General features: G+C 46.1%; 1 protein-coding gene across 1 annotated transcript in view; it reads right to left on the bottom strand.

Annotated features, from left to right (window-relative positions):
• The window catches only part of LOC126530351 (cubilin-like), a 206,637-nt gene that overhangs the window by 145,160 nt on the left and 36,578 nt on the right, over window positions 1-24,899 (bottom strand). The window contains exons 10-16 of the mRNA XM_072288317.1: window positions 22,899-23,136; window positions 18,250-18,434; window positions 13,657-13,828; window positions 12,173-12,363; window positions 10,635-10,791; window positions 6,279-6,460; window positions 1,484-1,788 (exon numbers count right to left, since the gene is read on the bottom strand). Of these exons, the coding sequence (XP_072144418.1) occupies window positions 1,484-1,788; window positions 6,279-6,460; window positions 10,635-10,791; window positions 12,173-12,363; window positions 13,657-13,828; window positions 18,250-18,434; window positions 22,899-23,136 (1,430 nt within the window). The remainder of the gene's footprint in view (window positions 1-1,483; window positions 1,789-6,278; window positions 6,461-10,634; window positions 10,792-12,172; window positions 12,364-13,656; window positions 13,829-18,249; window positions 18,435-22,898; window positions 23,137-24,899) is intronic.

Raw genomic sequence — 24,899 nt, 5'->3', positions numbered from 1 at the left:
GTTGCCGTTCGTTTTCCGCGCCGCCGCTTTGCCCCAGGGGCACTGTAGCACCAGCGACCTTACATTGCCGCTAGAGCGGCGGTTTGATGAGGGCGGGCATCGGTTCTGATCGTAAAAATACGCCTTGGTCCTCTGAGCGAGCTCGTTAAACTGAAATATTGACTGTTCCGAAATTCGTTTAAGTGAAACACTTTTGCATAGAATCTATAAGAAAACTGCCGGGGATTTTTAAAAAGTTCGTTATTCTGAAATATTCGATAAACCGACGTTCGTACAACTGAGAGTTTACTGTATTCCTATAAAAGTGCACTCGAATGTTTTATTTTTATTATAGAGTAAAAGGTGATGCCTCAAATGAAGTGAAAGATAAATTGTCATCCACCGGAGTTAAGCCTGAAGCTGCAAAGGAAACCCATCTGGTTTTCACAGAAACAGCTTGTTTGTGAGGCTTCATCCCCATTCAGGGCTTTCGCTGAACTTATTTGCCAAATCCTATGAAGTGTAAGAGCAGCGCTGAAGATAAATATGCAGAGGACAAAGATAATGTTCAATAGTCTGGCAAGGAAACACGAATTCAAGATCACCAATCAGCCTCTAGAACCTGTGAAGGAGTACGTTTATCTAAGTCAATCGCTCACGGGGGACACTCATCCTCAGAAGGAGAATTACAAAAGGAAACCATTGGGTTGGAGTGCATATGCCACGAATTACGAAATCCTGATTGGGAGCTTACCACTGCCGTTGAAAGAAACATGTACAATGACTGCATTCTACCGGTGCTAACATATGGGGAGAAACCTGGTGGTAAACAAACAAGCTTGAGAATAAGGTAAGGATCGAGCAAACAGCGATGGAACAAAAAATGATAGACCTAACGTTAAGAGACAGGAAAAGAGCGGTGTGGATCAGAGAACAAACGGTGATGGCCGTTATTATAGTGGACCTTAAGAGAAAGAAATGGAGTTGGGCAGGCCGTGTAATACATAGGGTAGATAACCGGTGGATCACTGCAGTTACAGAATGGGTGTCAAGGGAAGGGAAGCGCAGTCAAGGATGGTACAAAATAAGGTGGCGTGATGAAATGGGGAAATTTGCAGGTGCAAGTTTGAATCAGCTGGCGCTAGACTGGGGTAATTGGAGATCCCTGGCAGAGGCCATCGTCTCTCAGTTGACGTAGAAATAAGCTTATGATGATGGTACAATGATGATGATAATGATGAAGAAGTGTTGAATGCGGTCTTTATATGTGCTGGGAACCTACTTGAACGCATTGCAAGATCAGTTTATATTTCATATTTGGTAGCCAAAGGCTCGGGTATACGTAAGCTCGGCAGGTTGTGTCGACCCTTTCGCCTTCCCCACACACCCCTTCAGTGCTTTAAAACCACCCCCTTTACGACTGACGCAATACGCCACAGCTCTAAAGGCTCAAACCCTCACCAACCAGCTACACGATAACTGGGCCGCCCCTTTCTGCACGTACCTTCCGATCATCTGGTCCGAGGTGTCGTGTATCTCGACGTAGTCGTACGTGCAGTTTGAGGAGTCCTCGAGCACAAAGTGCGTGAAACTCAGGCGCACGGTGTGTCCGGGCGGGGCGCGCAGGATCCATCGGCACATCATGTTGTGCCGGTAGGCCTCGGCACTGCCCCCTCCTGGGCCGTCGTCCCCACCGTCCCCGTGGTCGCTGGCCGCCGCACGAGTTGCGGGGCTCGCCAGGGTGCCGGACTCGGTGAGCACGCCACCGCATCCTACGGAGTCGATGATCGAGTAAGCGCGGCACATCGCCTTAAGCACAGAAGGCCCATGGGCTAGGTCAGGCGTGCGTATAATGTCTGTGTAAGAATATTGATGCCTTTAAAACTGCTTAGCAATTATTGCGTCGCCTTTTCTAAAACAAATAGACATTATTAAGGCTTCATCATACCTTGGACCCATTGAATCTTTCCTAGTGTACGCTTTTACAGCGTGGTAAGCCTTCTTTGAAGGTCTTCAGTTGTGTTTTACATTGCTGCCTAAACAATTAAATTTGATTGAATCTTATTTCTCTTCAATTTTGTCATTGTATGAAATGTACCTTTGCAGTTTGCATTTTATTTTGTGACCCTTGCAAGAATTTTCTAAGCTGATTATTTGCTTCATGATCTTCGATTTCTGTGCGTAGCATTTGTTTTCTGCTTAGCTGTACGATGTTTTTTACGCAAAAATATCATAATGTTCAAGACGATGCTACGTAGACAAAAGTAGTGTGTGCCTTGCAACGATATCGAGCGGTGTCATTTCTCTGGTTTCTGCCTTCTCAAGGAGGCCTCTCAAGTAGCAGGTAGCAGCCTTTCATCTCTAAAGAAGCCTTCCAAGGATATCTTTGGAAATAAAAGAAATGCATTTAAAAAAAGGGGGCTCTGTTAATCGGGCAAGGTGCTGCGACCCTTTTGGTACATGCATGCCGCGACTGTATTTGTTGCGGCTGTTTGTAGTCCTCACGGTTGCATATGTGATTCGGCGTAGCTTTGCAACTGTGCGGTATTGACAGGCCGCAGTGCAAATATGTGGTCTTCATGATGGCCTTATTCTCTAGACACTACGGTGCTGTCCAAATCTCCACGTGGAAGAAACTGCTTTTCAGTATTTAAGAGGAAAGTTCAGCTTGAGTGGCCAACTCTGATTTTTGATATTCGGCTATCTAGGAAACAGGCACGCTTGCACTTGTCCATTAGCTGAACCTGTACGAACGAATTATGTGTTTCAGGGACGCAACTAAGTTAGGCTTAGTGTTGGAAGCAGGGGCCTATTTCACAGAGCTTTTCACTTCATTTAAATTATGGGGTTTTACCTGCCAAAATCACGATCTGATTATGAGCCACGCCGTAGTGGGGGATTCCGGAAATTTGGACTACCTGCAGTTCTTTATCGTGCACCTGAATGGAAGTACACGGAGGTTTTCGCATTTCGGCCCTGCCGAAATACTGCCGCCGAGGCCGGGATTCGACTCCACGACTTCGGGCTTAGCAGAGCCACATCACAGCCACTAAGCAACCGCGGCGGGTGTTTTCATTTGTAATTGTCTCGTGCCATTGGCCAACGGCCTTCACTCATGATACGTCCAGCATTATATTGGCTCAAATTTGCTCTTATGAACAAGTATAGGGCAGTAACACTTTCTGAATAAGGCCCAGAATTTTAATTTCAGAGCCGCAAACTGTTTTAGTTAACAAAGGCAGGTTAAATAAAAGATAATTAAGCAATAGACTTACTACAGTATGCATTACTTTGTGCAAATACGACATAATGAAATGTATTCATTATGTGATATTTGTTATACTGTACGTGTAAAGCGGACGTGTACTACATTTTAGTCTGAAGCTTGCTTGAAATCACTGAATTGTTTGCTGAAGTTTCGCGAACGTCCTCATCAAAAATTCTTTACTCCACATCAATTTTGTCGCTTCAGATAGGTGGACTTGTCATATTTCTGAGATTGTTTTTTCTGCTAGGTTTCAGAGTTCCAAATTGTACCTAATGGTCCATCTTTGGAGTTTACACATTCCCGGCCATCTTTTTTTAACTGATACGCTAAATAGAAAAAAACTGACTCGCCATCCCGGCCCTGCGAAAGTGGATGTGCAGCGAAGGTGTTGCAAAACCACTGCAGTTGCTGATGGGTCTATGGAATATTTTATTGCCTTAAAGCTATGGTAGTGATAATCGTTTAAGGTCATTGTTGCTCCTCGGGAGCACTAACTTTGCGGGGCCAACTCACAGCAGTTCTGCAGCGGTAGAGTTTACAGAGCTGCAATCGGGGCGGTTAAGCCAGCATAGCAATTATGGGAAGTACATGGATTTGCCCAGACTTCGTCCTTCTGGCTTCAGAGGGCTCCGTGACTTTGTGAGCTCGTCATTTTCAACAAAGTACTGTGTAATAAATAAATCAACATTATTATAAAAGTTCTATGGCAGGCTACGAACACAGGACCTCTATTACACAAGGCCGATATTGAAACTATTACGCCATGGTCTCATGCCTCGAGAAGCGGCATAGAACGCCCTTATGGATTTCTCGCGGGCTGGTCATCAAATATTTAGTCCGGATGCTTCTTTAGTGTTATTTTTTTTGTTTGAGACTCCAAAGAATGTATGCACTTTTCTCTTCACTTTGCCGAGTGCTTGAAGCCTGCTTCACCTCCGTCGTGGGTCGGTCCGGTACTTCATTACCTCCGGAATCGGCCCACATTTTTGCCCACAGACGCAGGCGTGAGAAATGCCCGCCAACGAGCAGCTAACAACTTCGCTGTAAATTCTGTTCCCAATAGCAGGTAGTTAGACCCTTGTGTTAGCAGACAAGTCCGCGATGTAGGCCGCGACGACTTACCGATATCAACCGCAGTGTAGTTCGCCAGGAAGCCGTGGTGTTCGTTGGAGTGGTCAGTATGGAACACTAACCGCAGCTGGTTATATGTTGAAGTAATCACCGGCGGCGTGGAAGAGCCACAGTAGCGGCCGATGCGAGAGGTTGAGCCATTTCGGGCAAGTTCTCTTATCTGTAAGATAAGTGCTTAAGCGTTACGTTTGCCCTTATCAGAGGAAATAGTTTCAGCGCACATCCACCGAGCCTGTCGACGAGGCGATCGTGAAGTGGACAGTCTGTACAACCATCCGTCAAAACAGTCACGTCAACCTACAACACTTTAGACTTGAAAAAAAGGAAATTACCACCGTCCTAAACATCACTCTGCGTGATGAGGTGGTGTGTGGTGGAGTCACTTACACACGAACACACTCACACATCGCACGCTATATCGGGTGCTGTATCTATACACTTAGCCCGAATGTGACAGACCGGCTACACTTTACCAGGCCTCTTGGGCCATGGTACGACCTAGTAAACTCAATACCACGCTCATACTCATATTCGAACGTGCAATAGCGGGAATTTTCGCCGCCCAGCGTCAACTCGCAGGTAGGGTCGGAAACTGCCGAGTGCAAGAAGTTGGTTGACGAGGGAAGGCGGGGTGAGTACTGGTGATGACTCACCCTGTCAGTACCAGGCGTCACCAATCAGTACGTGCAAATAAAGCTTAACAATAGTTTTAGTCCTACTGTGCCGCGTTTTACATCATGAAAGGTGCATTCAGGACTGGGGAAAGATAATTTGCAATTGCGTCATAATATGATACATGATACTGGGGCAACAAGTATTTCAGATACACGTGCAAGATACTACCGTAATTACTGTATTCGATACAATACTTTCCATATGTATCTTAAGATACTTCGATACATTAGCAAGTTTCATATTATGGATGTATGTAATGTTCTAGCAAATGCGCATAAACAAAAATGTTTGCTTCGAAATTCCTTAACTCCGACCAACCCTGTTTTATTCGAAAGAAACGTCTGTTAGTACCTCAAAATGTTTGTCTTCCTTGCTCATAGTATACTGTTTTTATTCCGAAACAATTTATGGGCGTTGGTTTAGCTGTTCAACACGAAAGCTCCTTATACGCTCATTGCCAGCGATTTTCGTCTGTCGCTATTGTGATTGATGGGAGTCTCTGCTCTGCTTGCCGACCAGCTAGCGGGTCGCCATCTAATTACAAGAAAGTCTATAAGAAGCCTCTGCACGATGGCGCGAATACCGCTGTGGAGTTTTACCTGCAATAATGCTGGTGGCGACATTTTTTTTTTTTTTTTTTGACGCATTATGTATACAGAAAGCACATGAAGTTACAATGACCTTTCATATGCTGCTTATCTGCTGGCGTAAAGCGTTCGATAGCGACATATTCGCTAACGTACACTCGTTTAACGATTTTTCTTCTACGAGAAAACTTGTGCAGCCCAGGAATGTTTCATACGTACTGCGGTGGCACAAAGCGTCGCAGGACGCCGCCGCCATTCACACTGCTGCCACTTGTAGCTCCGATTACCCGTTGAATTGTAAGGGTAAGAAATTTAAGGGTGAGAAAGGTGGTTCCGCATCACACAATCACAGTGGATACGTCGAAACACGATACAGGCGGCACCTCTAATGGCTATGGCATTTACGCATGAAGTATCGTCAACCAGCCTGTTAAGGTAAGACAATAGAAAACACAGTGTCCGTGGAAATTCAGGTGGCTTAATGGCAGCAGTATCAGCTTGAGAAGCGGTGTTCAGCAAGCATTTATAGTTGACTGAACGTTTCAAAACGCGCGTTGCGCTACTAAAGCAAAGGCATTCTCAACGTTTTCACCACGTTTAAGCAGTAAACTATTCTGTGCCGTAGCGTCTGCACCAACCTCGAGGTAGTCGTAGTTGCAGTCATCATCATTTTCGACGTCGAAGACCTGGACCGCCAGCTTGATGACATTGCCCGGTGGCACTTGAATGGTGTAGTTGCAGTGCCGGTTGCGTGGATACACTGACGGGTAGCGCGGAGATGTGAGCTCGCCCTGCAGGCCCGTCCACCGACCACCGCACACTGAAACAGGCGCCCGACAAGACAGGAGAGAATGACACTTCGTCAAGAGAAGGCGGACCGCTCCGAAAAAGAGCTCCTAAACCACTCTGAGTGCGAAAGTGAGCGAGCCAATACACTCCACACGGACGTCTATTCCTCCTTTACGCATACAATCTCAGTGACACTTGTCTAGAGCAGTCGATCGGCTGATTTGGCCGCCATCTTCCGAAAAAAAAAAAAGAAGACGGTCGAGTTGGCGGCTGCGGACGCTGACGCAGTCCGCAGCCGCCAACTGGACCACGGTGTAGAAGTGTGATTGAGACTGCACTTCTTCAGGAGGTACGGAGGCAGTACGTGACTAACCAAACGTCAGGTTGGGGATCGCTTCTGGTTCATCTTCTCCATGTTTGTTAAACTCAACTTTCACGAATTTACGATACACGCTGTCGCCGCCACATGCGCGTCGCAATACACGCCACGCGAGGAGAAATCAAGTTGATTGCACAAGACAGGCAAGCGAGAAGAAGAGTTGGCCCAGCAAAGGCTTGCTAACTGACGGATTGGAACTTATGCCTTTCGTAGATGCATTACTCGACGGCTTTTACCCTAGGGACGTCATGTGCATGACTCTGTTGGTGACGCGCGCATGAAGAAAGCACCGGAAAATCCCGGAGAGAAGCCTACTTTTGCTCGTTTTTTTTTTTCGAGCTACTGGTACCCCGGCGGAACGTAGTGCTGCCGTGTTGGCAAAAGATAACCTGTCGTCACGGCATTGTGTATACTATGTGCCCGTTTTCCTAAAATACGTTCGAGATGTCGGAGGTGATTCGGAGGCTCTTTAAGCATCGAGAGGGACTTGCGTGACGTCCGCAGTTTAGGACTTCAAAATAGTGCAGAAGTTCTTGGACTTCACTTTAATTTGTAACACAGCGGCTCAACGGCTGAAAAAGGAGACAAGGCTCGTGCCCTCTGACTGTGACGTCATTAAGGAAAGCTGATGCTACCTTTCTAGGCTGATGCTTCGTAGAAAGAATGAAAAGAAAACGGACTGCACTAAACATCACCCATGCTGCTAGCGAAAAAAAAAAGAGGCTCTTTGCCTCATTGCTCAATTTATACAATGACAATGCAAATGTTGGTTAATTTAGTCGCCGGTTTTCAAGCAACGTTTTCTTTTAGTTCCAACAAAAGAAAATGTCAGAAGACCGAAAAATCAATTTCGACCACCAGTACAACTTTGGTGAAGCCTGACGGCAGGGAATCAAATCCCGACCACGGTGGATGCATCTAGATGGGGGGGGGGGGGGGGGGGGGAGATGTAAAAAACGCCCGTGTACCATGCATTGAGCGCACGTTGAATAACCCCAGGAGGCCAGAATTAAAAAAAAAAGTGTGGATGTTCCATGCCGCCAACTTCCCAATAGGTGGGTTCCCACCTGGCCTTCCCACCTGGCCGGGAGAGCGCTTGTCCTTATTTTAGCGGTAGGTATCCAGCAGCAGTGCTCGTATGCCTCCCACAGGAGCTCGATTTTTTCACCAAAGCTGCGGTTGGGACAAGTGGCGCCTAGAGACAGTAGCAACTTTCTATAGGGCCCCCTTTAGAGATGGGAACCCAGATAAACAACCGAGCGTAACCTCGTGGGACATCCCTGCTCATAAGAAAAAAAAAAAAAAAATAAACATTGAGGTTCCCGCGGCACCAGGATTCGAACCTACTACCCAGCGCATACGAGGCGGACGCTCTACTGTTTCACCCCCACTGCGGTCCTCAATCGCGGCCTGCTTAATAATCATATCATGGTTTTGGCCCGAGTTACCCCAGTAATTAATAAACTTATCAAAACCGCTTAGTCAATCTCCCTTCCCGCCCTAATGCACAGCACAAAGTGCGTATAACCGGGACTAAATATGGTGAAAAGACAGATACGAAGAATATACGTGCACGCAGATATAGCAGCGTTTAGACCTCGCGGTGTTTGTGTGTTTGTGTGGGTTTGTGTTCTAGTACTTAGTGTTGTTACGCTTCGAACATGTCGACCCATCTTGCACAAACTGAATTTATCCGTCAAAGTAAGCACGCTTCCTCTATAGTATTGCATATTTAGGGTGGCTTAGCTTCCCTTTCGCTTTCCTGCTTACAACGAGGTTGCGGGCTGGACGCAGGACCTTTTATGACGAAAACCGTTCAACAGGTCATTCAGCTCATTATTTTGTAAGTGTCGCAGGTACAGGAAAACACTTTCACTAGATACTACCACCAGTCCTTGACAACGTGCTTGAGACGCGCCCCTTACGAAACTGTTACATTGCTTTTTCCCCAAGCGATGCTTTAGCCAAAGTGCTACTCCACGCCTTCATCCACATATCTTGCCGTCACAGTCTTGCCATATTAAGGCCAAAAGGCTTAGATCCCTATATTTCAAGGTCGCGTTGTTAGGTACAGAAAATCGGAGCGCTGTGCCACTGCTCGCGCGTTCGTCGTCGTCTTTTTCCGCATTGCTGCGGCATCGATGCCGCTAATCATGATAAAAAAAAAAGGCAGAGTCAATTGTTACAGAGTTAATTAAGGCACTCGAAATCACGACATTTGGTGTTAATCAGCGCCAAGTTGATTAAGGCACAGTTAATTAAGGTATCTTTAAACTCAGACCAACGACATTTAGCGGGTGCAAACAACTAATAAGTAACAACGCATTCGAATGAGAATTAAGAAATTTAATGGACGTTTCTTGAGAGCGCAGGTTTTCGCTTTCACCCTCTTTGGCGTATGGTAAAGTCACGCGCACTCAGTGCTTACTCTCTCCCTTTTTTTCCTCTTTCTATTCCCCTTTCTCCACCCCAGTGTAGGGTAGAAAACCGGATGCTCTTCTGGTTGACCTTCCTGCGTTTGCTGTCCTTGCTTTCTTTCTGGTACTGTCAATTTTTTTTCCAAGCATGTTCGCTAAACTGAGACACTGAATGGCTAAACTTTAGCAATATTTTACTCCAATATTGCTAACACTGTTGCTAAAACTTCCGAATAATTTTGACAGAATGTAGGCATTCTTTAAACGTTATAATATAGGCTAAGATGGCGTAATAAATCTACTAAAACTTCTCATGTTCGTGTAGTGTTCGTACAGGTGAGGAATAAACGGGGAATTTTTTAGCCGGGTGTACAGGACTTTATGTAATTTATTAATGCATTTTGAAATTTGGGCATGATGACAGATGAAATGCCACGTGTATATCCCGATTTAAAAAAAAGAAATGAGCACGCTGCCAAAAATCACAGCATACCTGACGCCCATGCGAAAGACCCACAAGGTCCACACTAAGTCTGCAAACTATATGGCTTTAAGTGCTTGTGTAAGGAGAAATAAATTATTCGACGTGAGTATGCCCCCGTTAACAAAGGTCATAATAATTTCACTGATCGTTATACAGTTCGAATAATACGCTGCTGTCCTTTGATCTACTTGAATACAATGCGCAGTATTTATTATTCCAAATGCCATGAGAAACAGAGGCGGTGCACTGATTCGGTTGAACGAGCCCATGCTGTTCCGACGTGTTCCTTTTTTCTAGATTTCATATATCCTAAGATTACCATTCTGCGTTCTAAACCTATCCATAAAATTTAAATTGATTGCAAGGAGTATCGATAATTCATATTTATCGCTGTGGTTGCGAAGATTCAACAACCTAATGTATTTCGTGAAACTGCAAGGTCCGCAGCGTTAACATCATTTATTTGGATTTCCTATAGCCTGAAAAAAAAAAAGTAACATGCATTTCGGGAGCTCAATTTGAAGGCTGTTTGCTACAGTGCAATTAAACGCAGCATATTGCCTCCGTGAGTGTTGTTGCTTCATTATGGTGTCATATTGTTCACGTGCCGCGTACGGCCTATTTGGGACACCTTCTTTCAGGTTTTCAATATTAAAGCGCACCCTATAGTCATTTCCAACGGAACTTTCTTATCTTTGAAGTAGCTAAAATGGCGCGAATCGTTCTGCCACGTCGCTAAATATCTAGCTTATCGCTAAGGAGAATACTCTGTAGCTAAACCGCGACAAGGTCGCTAAATCTAACGATGAAATTGCCAAAATGTGAACACTAGTTGCCGATTCCGCACACCGCGTGGTGATTGCTCGAGTATTGCCAGCAGTGTACGAACAGGCTGCCAGACAAGTCCCTTCGGCTGTCACCTCACCTGTCTCGTAGAGGGCGCTGAAACCCTGTAGCCGCGTGTTCTCGTCCGTCTTGAAGCGGAGGAAGAGCGAGCTTCCCGTCGACGACACGGGAGGGGGCGTGCCGTCGCCGCAAGCACGACGAAGCAGCGGCGATCGGTCATCGCTGCCGTCGAAGATCTGAAGAGACCAAGCGCGTTAAGCTATAGGCTATAGGCTATAGAGCTCTATTAAGTACTATTACGCCACCGGAAGGAAACACGGGCCACTATAGCCAATAGCAGGGGAGGCATTCTGTAGCAATCCACCTAGTGGACTGTCCATTTCGGCCGCTGCTGATTGGCTGGGGCCGCTCGTCTCCTCCTCGTTCGTACAGCTGCATCCAATCAGCAGCGGCCGAAATGGACAGTCCACTAGGTGGACTCCTACAGAATACCCTCCCCCCCCCCCCCCCCCCCCCCCCCGGAGCTTAGCTTAGTAGTCTAGCAATTGCTCGAAAATTTGAAAACTGAGCATGGTTCGCGACAAAACTTTGCTGTTACCGCAACAGGTTCTCGTGACGTCGGAGAATTCGACAGTGTCAACTCTGGGTGCTAAAGTGTTCGTCAACGAGAAATATTAGGTTGACATGTTCAAACACGTAAAAGCTCATGCTGTCATGTTTCGAGGACTTTCCATAAGCCAAAACGGCCGAAATGCATGAGAGCATAGGCGAAAGGATGAAAACAAGTGTGGTCTTAATTTTGCCCGCTAATAGTCAACGTTCTTCCGCCAGCGAAATGACAACAAATTTTTTAAGCAGTAGTTTAACAGTCTGAAGATATTTGCTGTTCCTTCTTAGTAACATTCTTACATGCGAAATACAGCAGCACTGATCATGACAGCATGACAACCAGCAGCACTGATCTTGACCGGTATAACTTTAGTTAAAGGCGTATAGGAAACGTAAGAGACACAGAATAACGCTCCGACGTCAGGCGCCTAATATCGAAAAAGATCACTGTAGATTTGGGATAGCAAATAAGCGATCTACGTGAGCATCTCTTCACCTCATCGTCTATTTATTTGTTTGCTTCATTCCTGTCTCTCACATACTGGCTATGCCGGTGCTTTGCCAAAGGAAATACAGTTAAGCAACAACCGCGGTTGGTCTTGCGATGAGCTAATGAACGCTACAAACTTGCCAAACTACAGGCCTTTAACGCAATTCTTCGAAAGCTAAGTTAAAGCTTTGAAATCGATTTTTGCTAACTAGATGCGTGTAGAGCACGAAAATACTATGCACTGATTTATTCCAAACGTTTCGCGATTTATATGCAAACCGGATGAATCGGTAAGTTAAGCAGACGTGTCGTTTTAGGCAGCTTTACGTGTGACGCAAGCGCTGGAGAACTTTCAGTCTTTTGTATTGAGTGCAGCCTACGTTTTCGCGGGCGTGTCTAATCGTCACCGGCACACGCCGTACGCTGACAGGTCGTCGCGAATGCTGCCCTCGCCGGCGCGCGCTTCGAAGCGGTTGCGTTGCCTGCGTAAGCGCGCACGGGGAGGCGCGTCACCGTACCTCCAGGGCGTCCCACTTGCAGTTCGGGTGGCTCTCCAGCTCGAAGCGCTCGAAGGTGAGGCGAAGTCGCTCGCCGGGCGACGCTCGTATCTCCCACTCGCAGAGCAGCCCGTTCTCGTAGGGGTTCGGGTGGCCCGGCGACGAGAAGCGGCCTTTGTCGCGAGACATGACGCCACCGCAACCGGGCACCGCTGCGCACAGGAACAGCGGGTGTTCAGGCCTCGCTGGTTCAGGCGCACTCGTGGAGAGTCATTTATTTCCTAGCCTTCTAAACTAAGCCCAAATAACACGTTGCTCAGCGCGAAACGCGCCGAACAAGCATCGCTACAGCAGGTCAGGATGCATTAATTCAGGAGTTCCGGTACTCCGAGAAAACGCGTCGATCCATGAGAACAAAGTTTTATCGGTACTGTTAACATTCTATATTCAGTGAGTAAGGAGTGTGTTAAGTTAATCCTTTGTATAAAAATCCACTTCAATAGTTTTTCATTTTTTTTTTCGTTTTACGTTTGTTTCTTCCTAATTGAAGTTCGCCTCAGTACACACGTCTGCGATGCTTAGTTTCACTTTTAGTAAGCTCAGCCTTATTTACGCGGCTTCACCAGGTGTCCAGGTTGATATATTGATCAAGCAATTCAGCGCTGACAGAGATTGCTTTTTTTCTCTCGTGTAAACGTATTTTATATGCCGTCGTTGTAAATTTGCAGTCTGCGTTTTTGCAAGCAACTATTGAGGGCCTTTTGTACCTTTCTCTGTTAGGAGCAACCGGGGATATCGAGCGGATCGCTTATTTAAGGCACCTGCTACAGATATTCGGACTTGTGGATTTATGCTCCATAGCGTTGGCGTGCGATATATTTTTCTTATTTGCGATCGTTTCCACTCGATACACGATTAAAACACAGCCATGACGATCTAATAAAGTGACACCGTACCACGAAGAGAAATAAATATGTATTAGCATCGGTAGTTATCGCCGAAACCGGTATTTACATTCGTGGTGACAATATAGCTCTCAAATATTCCCATCACGCAATAACTAAACTTAATTGAATAACAGTTGTTGCGTTCCTAAAAATGGCCGCGCTCTAGCAACTTCCAGGAGCAGATTAAAGTGATCGTATGTTCTCTCGCCTGCGTCTTTGTTTCCGTCTCGCTAGTCGTCACACAGATAATCGCTCATACTTTGTTGGCTAACATGAGAACGATGACTCAAGGCGTGTAATTTCATAAGCGCTTTGAAGGCATACATCTCCAGAGACTAGGGCAGATGCAAAGAAAAAAAAGTGCTTTCTGTCTGTTCAGGCTGCGCTATTAGGTTCACGATATTGTACCAAGACCTGAGCTCAATCATTGTTAGAAGCAAGGTCTGCAACATGCCAGTGATGCTTGCGTGTTTATGTTGCATGAAGTTCCCGGCCTTTCTTGTCAACTAAGAGATTCCCTAATGCAGCTCAAAGTGCCGAAACACTGTAGACACTCACCAGGTACGGCAGCATAGGTGGCGTAAAAACCAGTGTCGGTGCTCGACTCATCCGAGTGGAACTGGACGAGCATGTTGTGACCCGAGCTTAGGATGGGACGTTCACCAGCCGTGTTGTTGGTGCCGCAGAAGACGGCCAACTGCCGATCCTGTTCACTGGCACCATCGTAGATCTGCGCCGTCACACCACGTCCGTCGTTTTGCATTTTAATGTACACCAAGATTACCGTTTACTTGCAAAGGAGGTTTATTTACTTTTCCTCATTTAGCAGGCGCAGTGGGTTATAAGCCCAGTGAGACAGTTCCTTTTGATACACTGTCGGTGTTTTGGCTTACTTGCAATACGAACACACTTAAACTCTGACCTTCAGACGTTGCCGCGTATTTTAACCCCCAGAAGGCATCGCACGAGACATTTGCCTTACTTGTCCGATTCGTTTTCGGTCTACTTTCGAGCATCTGTGCTGCCATATTATGTAATATTGCTAGTGTGTATTGCAGTTGTACCATAAAAGGGTTGCGTGCTCATCCCAAACAGAATAAGCTTTTAAATACCTTTCTTTTTTAGAACGCGTCGCTTTCAACGAGAACACACACGACTAAAGTTTCCGTAAGGCTTTTCTATCATAGGTTTCTGGTGCCCGGCATCGCATGACAAGGAACAGTTCACTAGGGGTAAACTTCTTGGTATAAGAGCTGCGGTTGCTTTCCCCGAGCCTTCCTCCAGCATACTGCTTCCTGCATACTTTACTGCTCACTGTACTACGATACTTAAATGGCTGTGCTTGCTAAATCGCTGTATGGCGTTCTGCTGCTAATCGATAAGTCGTTTATTCAATTATGGGCCGTTGTGGCCTCCTCCTGATATTTACGGAAGAATGAAATGCTCACCCAATGCTCGCTCACTCACTCACTCACTCACTCACTCACTCACTCACTCACTCACTCACTCACTCACTCACTCACTCACTCACTCACTCACTCACTCACTCACTCACTCACTCGCTCACTCGCTCACTCACTCACTCACTCACTCACTAAATAAATAAATAAATAAATAAAACGATCAATCTATTCGTCCTGGTGAATGGCAAGGAAAAAATCTGCAGAAGTTATGAGAACTGTCTACTAATGCGTAAGCATTGTTTGGTTCGACTGTGACTTCGTGTTCGCTTAGTTTTGCTAAGTTGCTTTTCCTAGCTCATGCGCGTCTACGCATTACCGCTGCAGTGGCAAATAATGCTTATGCTTCAGTAGAAAATTCTCAGATTTTTTTCGTGTGTGTGTGTGTGTAGTGGCTGCCAGTACCTCGGGGGAAAGCACAATGTGTGGCCATCCCATTCGTTTTATGAGAATGAACTGCACCGAAACGAAGCCGTGCGGCGCGCGCGAATCCCTCTCCTGCCCTTTCCTTCCCCTGCGGAAGCGAAACGGCTATGATTGCTTGCGCGCGTGGCGTGAGCGCGCGCCTATGCAACTGCAATTCTTGATAATGACTCACGCCCCGACGCCGGCGCAGCAGTCAACTAATCAAATCACCCTTTCCCGCAGCTGCTCTGGGAGCAACTGGATTTTGGCATGACCATATCGCCATCGAAAATAGTGAGCCAATACAAGCTTCGCTTGAAAAGATCGGGCACACAAATGCACACTACCGAAAGCTCAAGCACTTGCTGAAAAGCCATAGCCACATGATTTACTTTCGTGCGAACACTGCAAGAAAGCCCCCAAAAGAAAGAACGAGGCAATATAACCTATGCTAGGAAATTATGCCAGTATTTATCATTCTGCCTTGTCAAAAATAGTGTCCCTGTACTTTTAGTATTGTCTAAGATAGTAGTGTGCACACTTTAATGTCCGGTGTTCTACATCGAAACATTAAGGGGACTTTCGTGACCCCTTTCGTTTGATGGGGCGCGGCGACGTGCTCTGTATCAAGTCAATTAAAGAAGAACCAACAACGCATCTTGCATCAGAGCCTCAAATTTGCTTTGTGCTATAATTATCAAGAACAATAATATAAACGTTACCTTACGTATACCGCACTTGATTGTACAATAAGTATTTTTGGGGAGTTTATATTGCCTTAAAATTCGCCATTTTTGTTTCGCACTACCCTTTCAGCTAGGAGGGGTCCAAATCTACAAATGTTTCGCAGGTTTTGTTTCTCGGCTTGGGTCAGTTTAATATAGGGCTAGCAAATCATGCACCTCAGCGTTTTTTCTTAACGCACGACCAGCCTTCCGTCACAGCCTCGCCAGAATTTGCTACGGCTTCCCTTCCCCTGCCGGTGATACCACCTGCCGTCAATGCCGCCTGCAGCTGATCTACAGGGTGCTTTTTCTTTAGACAATGAAGAATTTTCGTCATAAAGAAAGTAATGAGCACAGCGAACATGACGTCCTTGCAGACGAGTTACTAGACGAGGCGGACATACTTCGACGCTAATAATGTGAGCTTCGGAAGACTATTAAAAAAAAATAAAACTCACCAATTAGCTTTTTTATTAGTGCCGTGGGGCAGCTGTATCGATGGCTAATTTGACGGCAGTGACATATTCGTGCACACCTACCTTTAAAAAAATCTTGAAAATGCCGCCTAATTCGAGATACTCCTCGTCAAAATCCAAAGCTCAGTCGAGGCAATATCGAGACTCTGGGCGTCAGACGGCAACGCCCTCGTAAAGAAGCTTGGGGAGAAGTTTGAATGATGGCATGCCGCAGCAAATCCTGACCTCACACGCAGCCGCACATACTTGGCAAGCGAACCTTGCCGTTATCAGCAGCTGCCGCGACTGGCCGAGGCATTCAGTTTGAAACTTACGCGCTAGTCATGGGGCGTTCCGCTCAGATATGATAGCGAGGCCGCCTTTTATGCACTCCTGCGACGCTCGGTTTAGATAGGGTTCTGGATTTAATGTTGAAATTTGATAATAAATATCTCGAATTAGGCGAAGAAAAAAAATGAGGGTGAATAAGAATATGACTGGCTTTCAATTTCGCCATGTAAACAACTGCCCCTATAAGGCATTTATAAAAAGGTAATTTATAAATGTTTGGTAATTCAGCTTCTGAAGCTCACGTTATTGGCGGCAAAGTATGTCTGCCTCGGATAGGAACTCGCCTACAAGAAGGGCATGTTCGCTGCGCTTATAACCTCTTTAGAAAAAAAAATGTGCATCGTCTGGAAAAAACGCGCTTAAATACTCCTTTTCGTACATAGCACGTTGGTAACACTGGGGACGACGCAAAAGTAGTGCGGCCATATAAGTGCCACTCCGCGCCTTGCGCAGCGCAGTTGTGTTTCTTCTCTGCGATATCTTATATGGAATAACTACTACCGAGCGTAAGTACACCAAATCACACATTACTCACGTGTATACTTGTGCTTTCAGTAGACGACGTACTATGTTTTGTTCTGACTTGCAAGTGATGCGCTTTGGCCGCATTGTCGCAGAAACACCCCACTCCACTTATTTAGTAGCAAATAAGTTCAGATCACCTACGTATTTCACGTAATAAATACCTTATATTTGGGGACGTAGAAGTGTGAGACAATTTTACAATAGATTACACGTCGCCTACCTATTGTCTTTCTTTCATATGTAACGCACTATCTTTTCGTCGCGGATGCGAGAAGTCAGAGAACTCTCTTTAGCTTTGTAGCGTTGCCTGCTATGTATGAAACTGAGTACAGTCGCTGGCAACATAAGAATAAATGGGCATCAGTACCACGGTTTCACTCAGCAACGATTCGTAGGTATTTGCCAACCAATGACGTTCGCATATTTCTGCCACGTTAAGCGCTTTCACGCATTTAAGACAGCCGATTTCTTATTTTTGGTTCGGGAAGAAGCCAAAACGCCTTGGCAAATATTGTGGGAGTCTCTAATCTCAGCTAAGCCAAAGATAATGTTTTAGCACGGAACTACAAACTATCTTCGAATGACGCTAGCGTATTCATTAGCAGAGCACCATTACTTACAGCTGTGCCTTGACTCAGGCTAGCTCGGTTCGCTTTCAGAGGTGAAGCAGAGGTACACTGCGTTTTTCTTGACGGAGCACGTACTCAATTCGTAGGTCGTCACCGACTGCAAAGGACCTCAGCGCATCATCGCCGGCTCTCGCGGGTGACCCGTGAGAATGCCTTTCTGGATTTCTGCCCTAGCTAGATGCCTCACAAGGAGAACTGTTTTACATTCGAAGGATGTGATAACTCCCTCATACAGCTGTTTAGCCTCATGTATGAGCTGCTCGGACCCTTATGCATCGGTGGATTAATTTTTTTCTTGTCCCTTGTTTTTAGCGCCATTTAGAGTGATGCATTGAAACCAACTAGTCTATTTGTTCATAATGTTAGAGTCGACAGTAACGATAGAACACAGGCGTCCCCGCCCTGTGTTGTATCAATGTTTAACAATGTTTGCGGTTGAAGCTCGTTCGACTGGAGGCGACCGGTGTGGTATGAGCAAGATGCAGTTTGACAATAGAAGCTAATACCTCAGTCTATGAGTTGGGTGTCGCCTGGATAACGCAAAGCGTGTAGAGTCCTTTGTGCCGATTTAGTACAATCGCTGTCGGAATGTAAAGCGCACCTTTAAGTAGTCGTAGGAGCAGTTCGGGTGGTGTTCCATCTGGACTGTAGCGAGGTGAAGCTGGATCCGCTTTCCTGCCGGCACCGACAGCGTCCACAAGCAGTTCCGATTCGACGGGTAGTGGTCAGGGTATCCCGGAGAGCTCACCGAACCCACGTTCGCCACGGGCATCACTTTGCCGCACTCTGTACAAACACAACCAGGGCAGCACGTGAAATATACTGGTTGCTTTTTTTTAGCTGCACCCAGTATTTGTAAATTGCCCATTGTAGAGAGCACAATTCTAACCCTTTACCTCAATTACTCAGAGAGGAGACCACTACATTAAGATAGAAAACTTAGCGAGTTGGAAAGCGCTCATGCTGTATATTTGTGCAGTGGTCACAACGCGACGAAGGACGAAGCGGAAACACAGCGCCTGTCCTGTGTGTTTCTACTTCGTCTTTAGTTGATTTGTGAACGTTGCACAAAAATACATGATGGCTTTCTTGCTTCAATGCGTAACACAACGTTCTTTTTTTAAACTGGAACGGTGGAACAACAATGCATTTTGTCACAAGTTTGACGGCGCAAATCTCGAAAGCGGTATCATCCTCTAAATTAGTCCTAAGTCGATACGCCTTGCATACTCGCTAGCTACAATTCAGAGATTGAAGTATGTGCCGTAAAGTAAATAATTAAGAATGCTATTAGCGAAATTGTACTTATAGCTTAATTAAGCATTTTGATTCCTCATAGGTGTAATGACAAACTAATGGGATAAATTAGATCAACGTTTGAATTGTGCTACCTTCCCCAGGCAATTTTTGAAAACTTGGTGCAGCCCAAAGACTCCCTGTATACTAGGATGCTGAAACCGAAAGCCGGTTTCTTTAGGAAGTTGGGGTATGGTGATGCAGTTATATTAGCGGACTCTCTGTGGAATGAACGTAAACATTCGTGCACGCGCGTATTTTATTTGCACGTCAGCATGCCAGCTGATATCCTATCCATCTGCTATCCAGCCGATTCGCAAAGATTGCTAGGCTGTATTAAAAAGATTAAATAAAGAGAGATCCTCGAGTTCCGCATTTCTAAAAATATTTTTTAAACCAATTGAGCTGACCCATTTTAGGCAGACTGATAAGGGCAAGCACAAATAGACTTATTTTTTCCTTGAAATAATATAATTTTATTTGTTTGCGTCATTGGTCACATGCTCTAGAAAACTAGATTGCACATTTTTGTGACAGGTATTACCGAATTATCGAGAGGTTATCTTCGACACTAGCATGATCGCACCCATGGCAAGGGACACAACATAATCTTTCCGTGGCTTCCAGGACAATACAGCATCAGCGGGAATGACCACGCCGACGCCGCCACCCGATCTGCACATGAAAGTTGTCAACGTGTCTTGAACAGACGCTGCGGCTTGGCTGCGATTAATGTCCCGTGAATGTACTTTGCCTCTGTGGGGCTCGAATGCTTTCACCATGTGTCGTTTGCATTCGCTGTCTCCGGACATACGGATGCACCTACCGCATGGGTTACCACGACGTGAATAGGCCATGCTGTATAGTCTGTGGCTAGGCGTTGCATTTACCAACTCATATTCTTTCCTTATTGGAATTGCCAACAGCCCCACGTGCGCCACATGCAATATCGATGAGACGCTTGCACATATTATCTGTGTCTGCCCGCGATATAGTGCCCAGAGACAAGTGTTGTGCAGAGTACTGTACCAGTTGGACAATCGTCCACTATCAGAACTCAAAGCTTTAGGTCAGTACTCCCACAGAACATCCACGCTGAAGGCCTTACTCGCGTTATTAAGGTTCCTGCGGTCTACGGGGCTTCTTAAGAACGCCGCACCCTACTGCTCTGTAGTGGACGCGGTTTCTTCGTGCTCGTCCCTATTGCTCTCTATGTCCCCTTTCCGCTATCTTTCTCTTTTTATCCACCTTCACCCTTCCCCTCGTTCAGGGTAGCCAACCGGAACTGCCTCTGGTTAACCTCGCATCCTTTCTATGCATCATTTTCTCTTCTCTCTCTTGGGGGTGTGAGTTGTTCTCGGTGGACATAAGAAAGGTTGGGTAAGGGATTGGCAACCACAGCTTATCCACCTCTGCACTCTCATGTGCACCAGAAAAGTTCGTAGAAGCGTTTGCCGATCGATTCCTCCACCACCTCTTCACATCATCTGGCTATATTACTGTTAAGAAATTATTACTGCTAAAAAATTATGCGTAACGATATCTTGACAGACGCGAAAGGCAAGAACAAGGAGGACGCGCACCTCTATGTGAATTGTGAGATCGGCACTTGTGCTACTTTCCTGAGCGAGGATCCTTTGTAGAAGCAAGTCCAAAGTTGCATATGAGTTGGTGTTAACTTGTTGAAAAAAAAAGTGATACCTGTGCTCTGGCCATCCATTGGTAGCGCTACTCGAACGACAGAAGTGAATTGTAAATTCCTTGCTTAGATGAAGGCAACTAATGCATTCTTTTTATGAGTACGATGCGCGCGAGTACACTTTTGCTCTGTTTATCCCTATAATAATAATAATAATATTTGGGGTTTTACGTGCCAAAACCACTTTCTGATTATGAGGCACGCCGTAGTGGAGGACTCCGGAAATTTTGACCACCTGGGGTTCTTTAACGTGCACCTAAATCTAAGTACACGGGTGTTTTCGCATTTCGCCCCCATCGAAATGGGGCCGCCGTGGCCGGGATTCGATCCCGCGACCTCGTGCTCAGCAGCCCAACACCATAGCCACTGAGCAACCACGGCGGGTGTGTTTATCCCTATCTAGTATGCAATCATGCAATCATTAATTTATAGTGGCATTTTGTCTTATCCAAGTCTACGTGTATTTTCGTGCATGCATTTCAGTATGCTGTGTAGCAACGGCCAACACCCTCACCAGCCCATCCATTCTAAAGAAGACTGTACAGTGCACGCATTGCTACTACACTCTTGCGCGTTGCATACGCAGAAGACGATCGATGCGAATGGACATGGCACGCTGAGCGAAAGGCAGAGGCCAGGAACTTAACCAAGGTCTCCCTTGGTTGGGCTACCCTATACACGAGGGAAGTAGAATAAAGGGGTAAAAAAGATAAGGTAATTCATTGTTGACGAATCAATAAAAGAATGTTCACTGGCATGGTCAAAGGCGGTCGCGTATTCTAGCTGGCTAAGCCTAGTAATGCGTTTATGGCGTGGTGAACACAAGAATACCTCCTATTAGGAGGTTTGGTTTTGAGAACAGTTTGCTGTCAAAGCGGTGGAAACTAGCCTGGCGAGCATCGCTTTAACCGGCGAAGGAAGGCCAGCGACGCAGAATGTTCTGCATAGTTTTCTCCCACACGCACGAGTTCCATGCCAAGTCACGCTTTTGGCCCTTCTAGTGAGCAATCGATCGTCATCGTGATCATTATCATTCTCGGCATGGATTCTCACCGCAACGGCAAGATGAAGGCGATCCTGCGATCTCTAATCTATCCGTTATTGTGTCGGCCAACTCTATTCTAAACACGCAAATTTCCTAATCTCATTGCACCAAGTAACATTCTCAGCCGCCCACGACTTCATTTCCTTTTCGTCGGCGTGCATTCTTTCATTCTAATAGACCGGCAGTCATGGGCTCTGTAAGAGTAAGAGGGCTTTCCCAACTCTTCTTATTCGCCATATAGTCTGTACTAGAATGTCGGCTATATACTCATTAACTCTTTAGCCCATGCCACGTCTTCCGATCTATTAACATTACACGTTTCGTTCTGTCACTCACTGCGCGATGCTCAGTTTGTTCTGAAGTTTCTTCGTTAAAGTAAAAAAAATTCTGTCCCACACTTCAGTACCAGCTGTATGCACTGGTTCTACGCTATTGTTTTGAAGGATATTGGTAAGCTTCCGATCATAGCCCGCGGCATCAGGGCAGCGGAATAATCTATTTTTTTTTATTCGTCTTGAAATGAGTAAAAAATTGGCAGTGGCTTAGCTCGGCTATGCCAGGATATACGTAGCGAAAGCTAAGGCATAGCATGGTTAGCCTTGGTTAATCTTGATTGCAAGTCCAGGTTAGTCTGGTTGTCTAGCTATGTTGCGGCGTTTATCCAGTCGTTCGGCGCGCTGTTCGTCTGTTTCCTGGGCGATTCGTTTCATCTTCACCTCGTTCCGATGTCGATTCCAGGCGTCTTCCTGCTTATCAGAATAGTCGCCGTCCATGCAGCCGCCTCAACTGTGGTTGCGGCGCACGCGAGCTCTCCTTTTCAATCCTCGACATGTTATCAGGCCTGCCACGCCGCTGGCGAAGCGAGCGCAGGCGAGCGCAACGACGAGGAACGTAGTGTGACGTCATACCAAACGGCGGGCGTAGAAAGGCGCGGCGTTGCGCAGCGGCGGAACACCTGTGGTTCGGTGCTACCAGTGGCGCATGCGCAGTAGTGACTAGGCAGCGAGAGAGAGAGAGAGAGAGAAATATCCGCGGCGAGGCGTGCGTTGTGACGTCATGTGCCTCCTCGGAGCACTTCCACAGTGAAATCGCAAGTTTACTGCCAGTAAAGCACTCGTTTAAAAAAAGCATTCTGTAAATGCTCCGCCGAACCCCAACCTAACGCGATACAAAGTTAACCGAGACGAGGAAGAGAGTCGCGACAACGCACCGGGTTCGACGCTGACCCACTCGACGGCGAAGCCGTCTCCACCGACCGAGCTGTCCGAGTGGAAGTGCAGGTACAGCGCCGACTGCGTCGACACCAGGCTGCTGCCGCTCAGAGAGGTGCCGCAGTAGCGGCCGATGGTGCGCCGCGACGACGTGGGCCCGTCATGGATCTCCAGGTAGTCGAAGGCACACTCGTGACCCTCCTCCAGGTGGAACACGCTGAAAGTCAGGTTCAGGACCTGTCGAGGACGGCAGGCCACGGTTAGCAGCGTGGTCATCCAAGGATGGCAGTGGGGTATGCAGTGGTTAGGCGTTGGCGAAAAAAGAACGACCGGGCGAGTTGGAGCATTTTTTCGAAGGCTATGGGACAACCTTAAGCGCTTTAAAACGCAACGCACAGGACGGGGGGGGGGGGGGGGGGGGGGGGGAGCGCTCAACTTAACTGTTGTTTGCTCATCGCACTTGTGCACATCTTTGTCCACTGAATACGTCACCCGACGCGCGATCATCGTCGCAGAGACGCGTTCTTTATGATCACTACGTATCCCGCCACACGCATGTCAACTTTGGAATCCCACCAGGATCAGTTTTGGGACCACTGTTATCTTTATTTTACATAAATGATATATCGACTGACGTTCAGTCTTCCATACGTCTTTTTGCTGATGACTGCGTAATATATAAAGAAATGGCAAACCAAAACGACACTTTAATCCTGCAATCCGACTTAACGACTCTTTCAGAATGGTGCAGCAAATGGCAGGTGAAAATTAACTTCGAGAAAACTAAACGCGTTAAATTTGGTCCCAGTCTCAACTTCTTGCCTAACGAGTATCTAATTAACAATTCTGCAGTTCAAACAGTTTCGTCAATTAAATACTTAGCAGTTCTGTTCACTTGCAATCTGAAATGAAATGGTGATATAGAACTAATCACAACCAATGCTTTTAGAAAAATTGGCGTTCTAAAACGCCTCTTACGCATTGCTAATTCCGACACCAAACTTCAGGCATTTAATCCGTTAATTAAACCATCATTAGAGTACGCTTCTAACATATGACATCCACATCAAGCTTACATGCTGGAATCAATTCGAAGAAAAGCCGCTAGATTCATCTCGTCGTCATATTCTCTTTATGACAGTGTGCCATCCATAAAAAGAACCCTTGGCATTTTACCTCTCGTAATACGCAGAAAATATCCAAGATTATCCTTTTTTCACAGTCTTCAGTACAGTAACAGTGCCTTTTCACGCAAATTAATTCATCCAGCAGCCCACATCTCCCCCCGCATTGACCACGAACTCAAGGTATACCTCCCCTTCGCGCGGACTAAAAACTATTTACACTCACCTTTAGTATTATCAATAAATGAGTGTAACGCCCTTCCGACAATCATTGTCAACATTAAAGAACTATCTTCTTTCCAACCGGCTTTACTAAACTACCTTAATGAGCAAGCCTGCCATCCCATGCAGCTGATCTTTTCTGAACTATCATGTTATCCAGCTGTCATGTATTTGTTGCGGTATTCTAAATAGTTCTGAGCTCGACCTTCTGTTATTACATTACACAGTCATTACGCCATGCTACCACTAAATGCACTGTATGTTCTTAACACTGAAAATAGTTATGTTCTTTATATTGTGTTTTGATCTTCATGCTTATACCCCCCTTTTGAAGTTTCTTGTTGTTATTACCCCCCATGTAATGTCCTATTCTGGGCCCTTAACGTAAATAAATGAAATGAAAATGAAAAATGAAAATGTGCTGTCAATCAAGGAACGCATGTTCACACTCAAACCATTTTTTTTTCGAGACAGTCAGTTTCACTACACCTAAGAGCGAGTAAAGGGCTGAACGACCTAATCGTCCTCTTCATTTTATTCTAGAAACACTTCGAATACTTCCCGGTCTAGCAGCCTAAAGAGCCTTATGAGCCGAGAGAGCGCTCGTTTCTGGCGTTTCTGTGCATTCATTTGCTACACGTTTCATTGCGCAGT

This window comes from Dermacentor andersoni, chromosome 5 (assembly GCF_023375885.2).
Source record: "Dermacentor andersoni chromosome 5, qqDerAnde1_hic_scaffold, whole genome shotgun sequence".
NCBI lineage: Eukaryota > Metazoa > Arthropoda > Arachnida > Ixodida > Ixodidae > Dermacentor > Dermacentor andersoni.
This window is presented reverse-complemented; position numbering and strand designations above follow the sequence as displayed.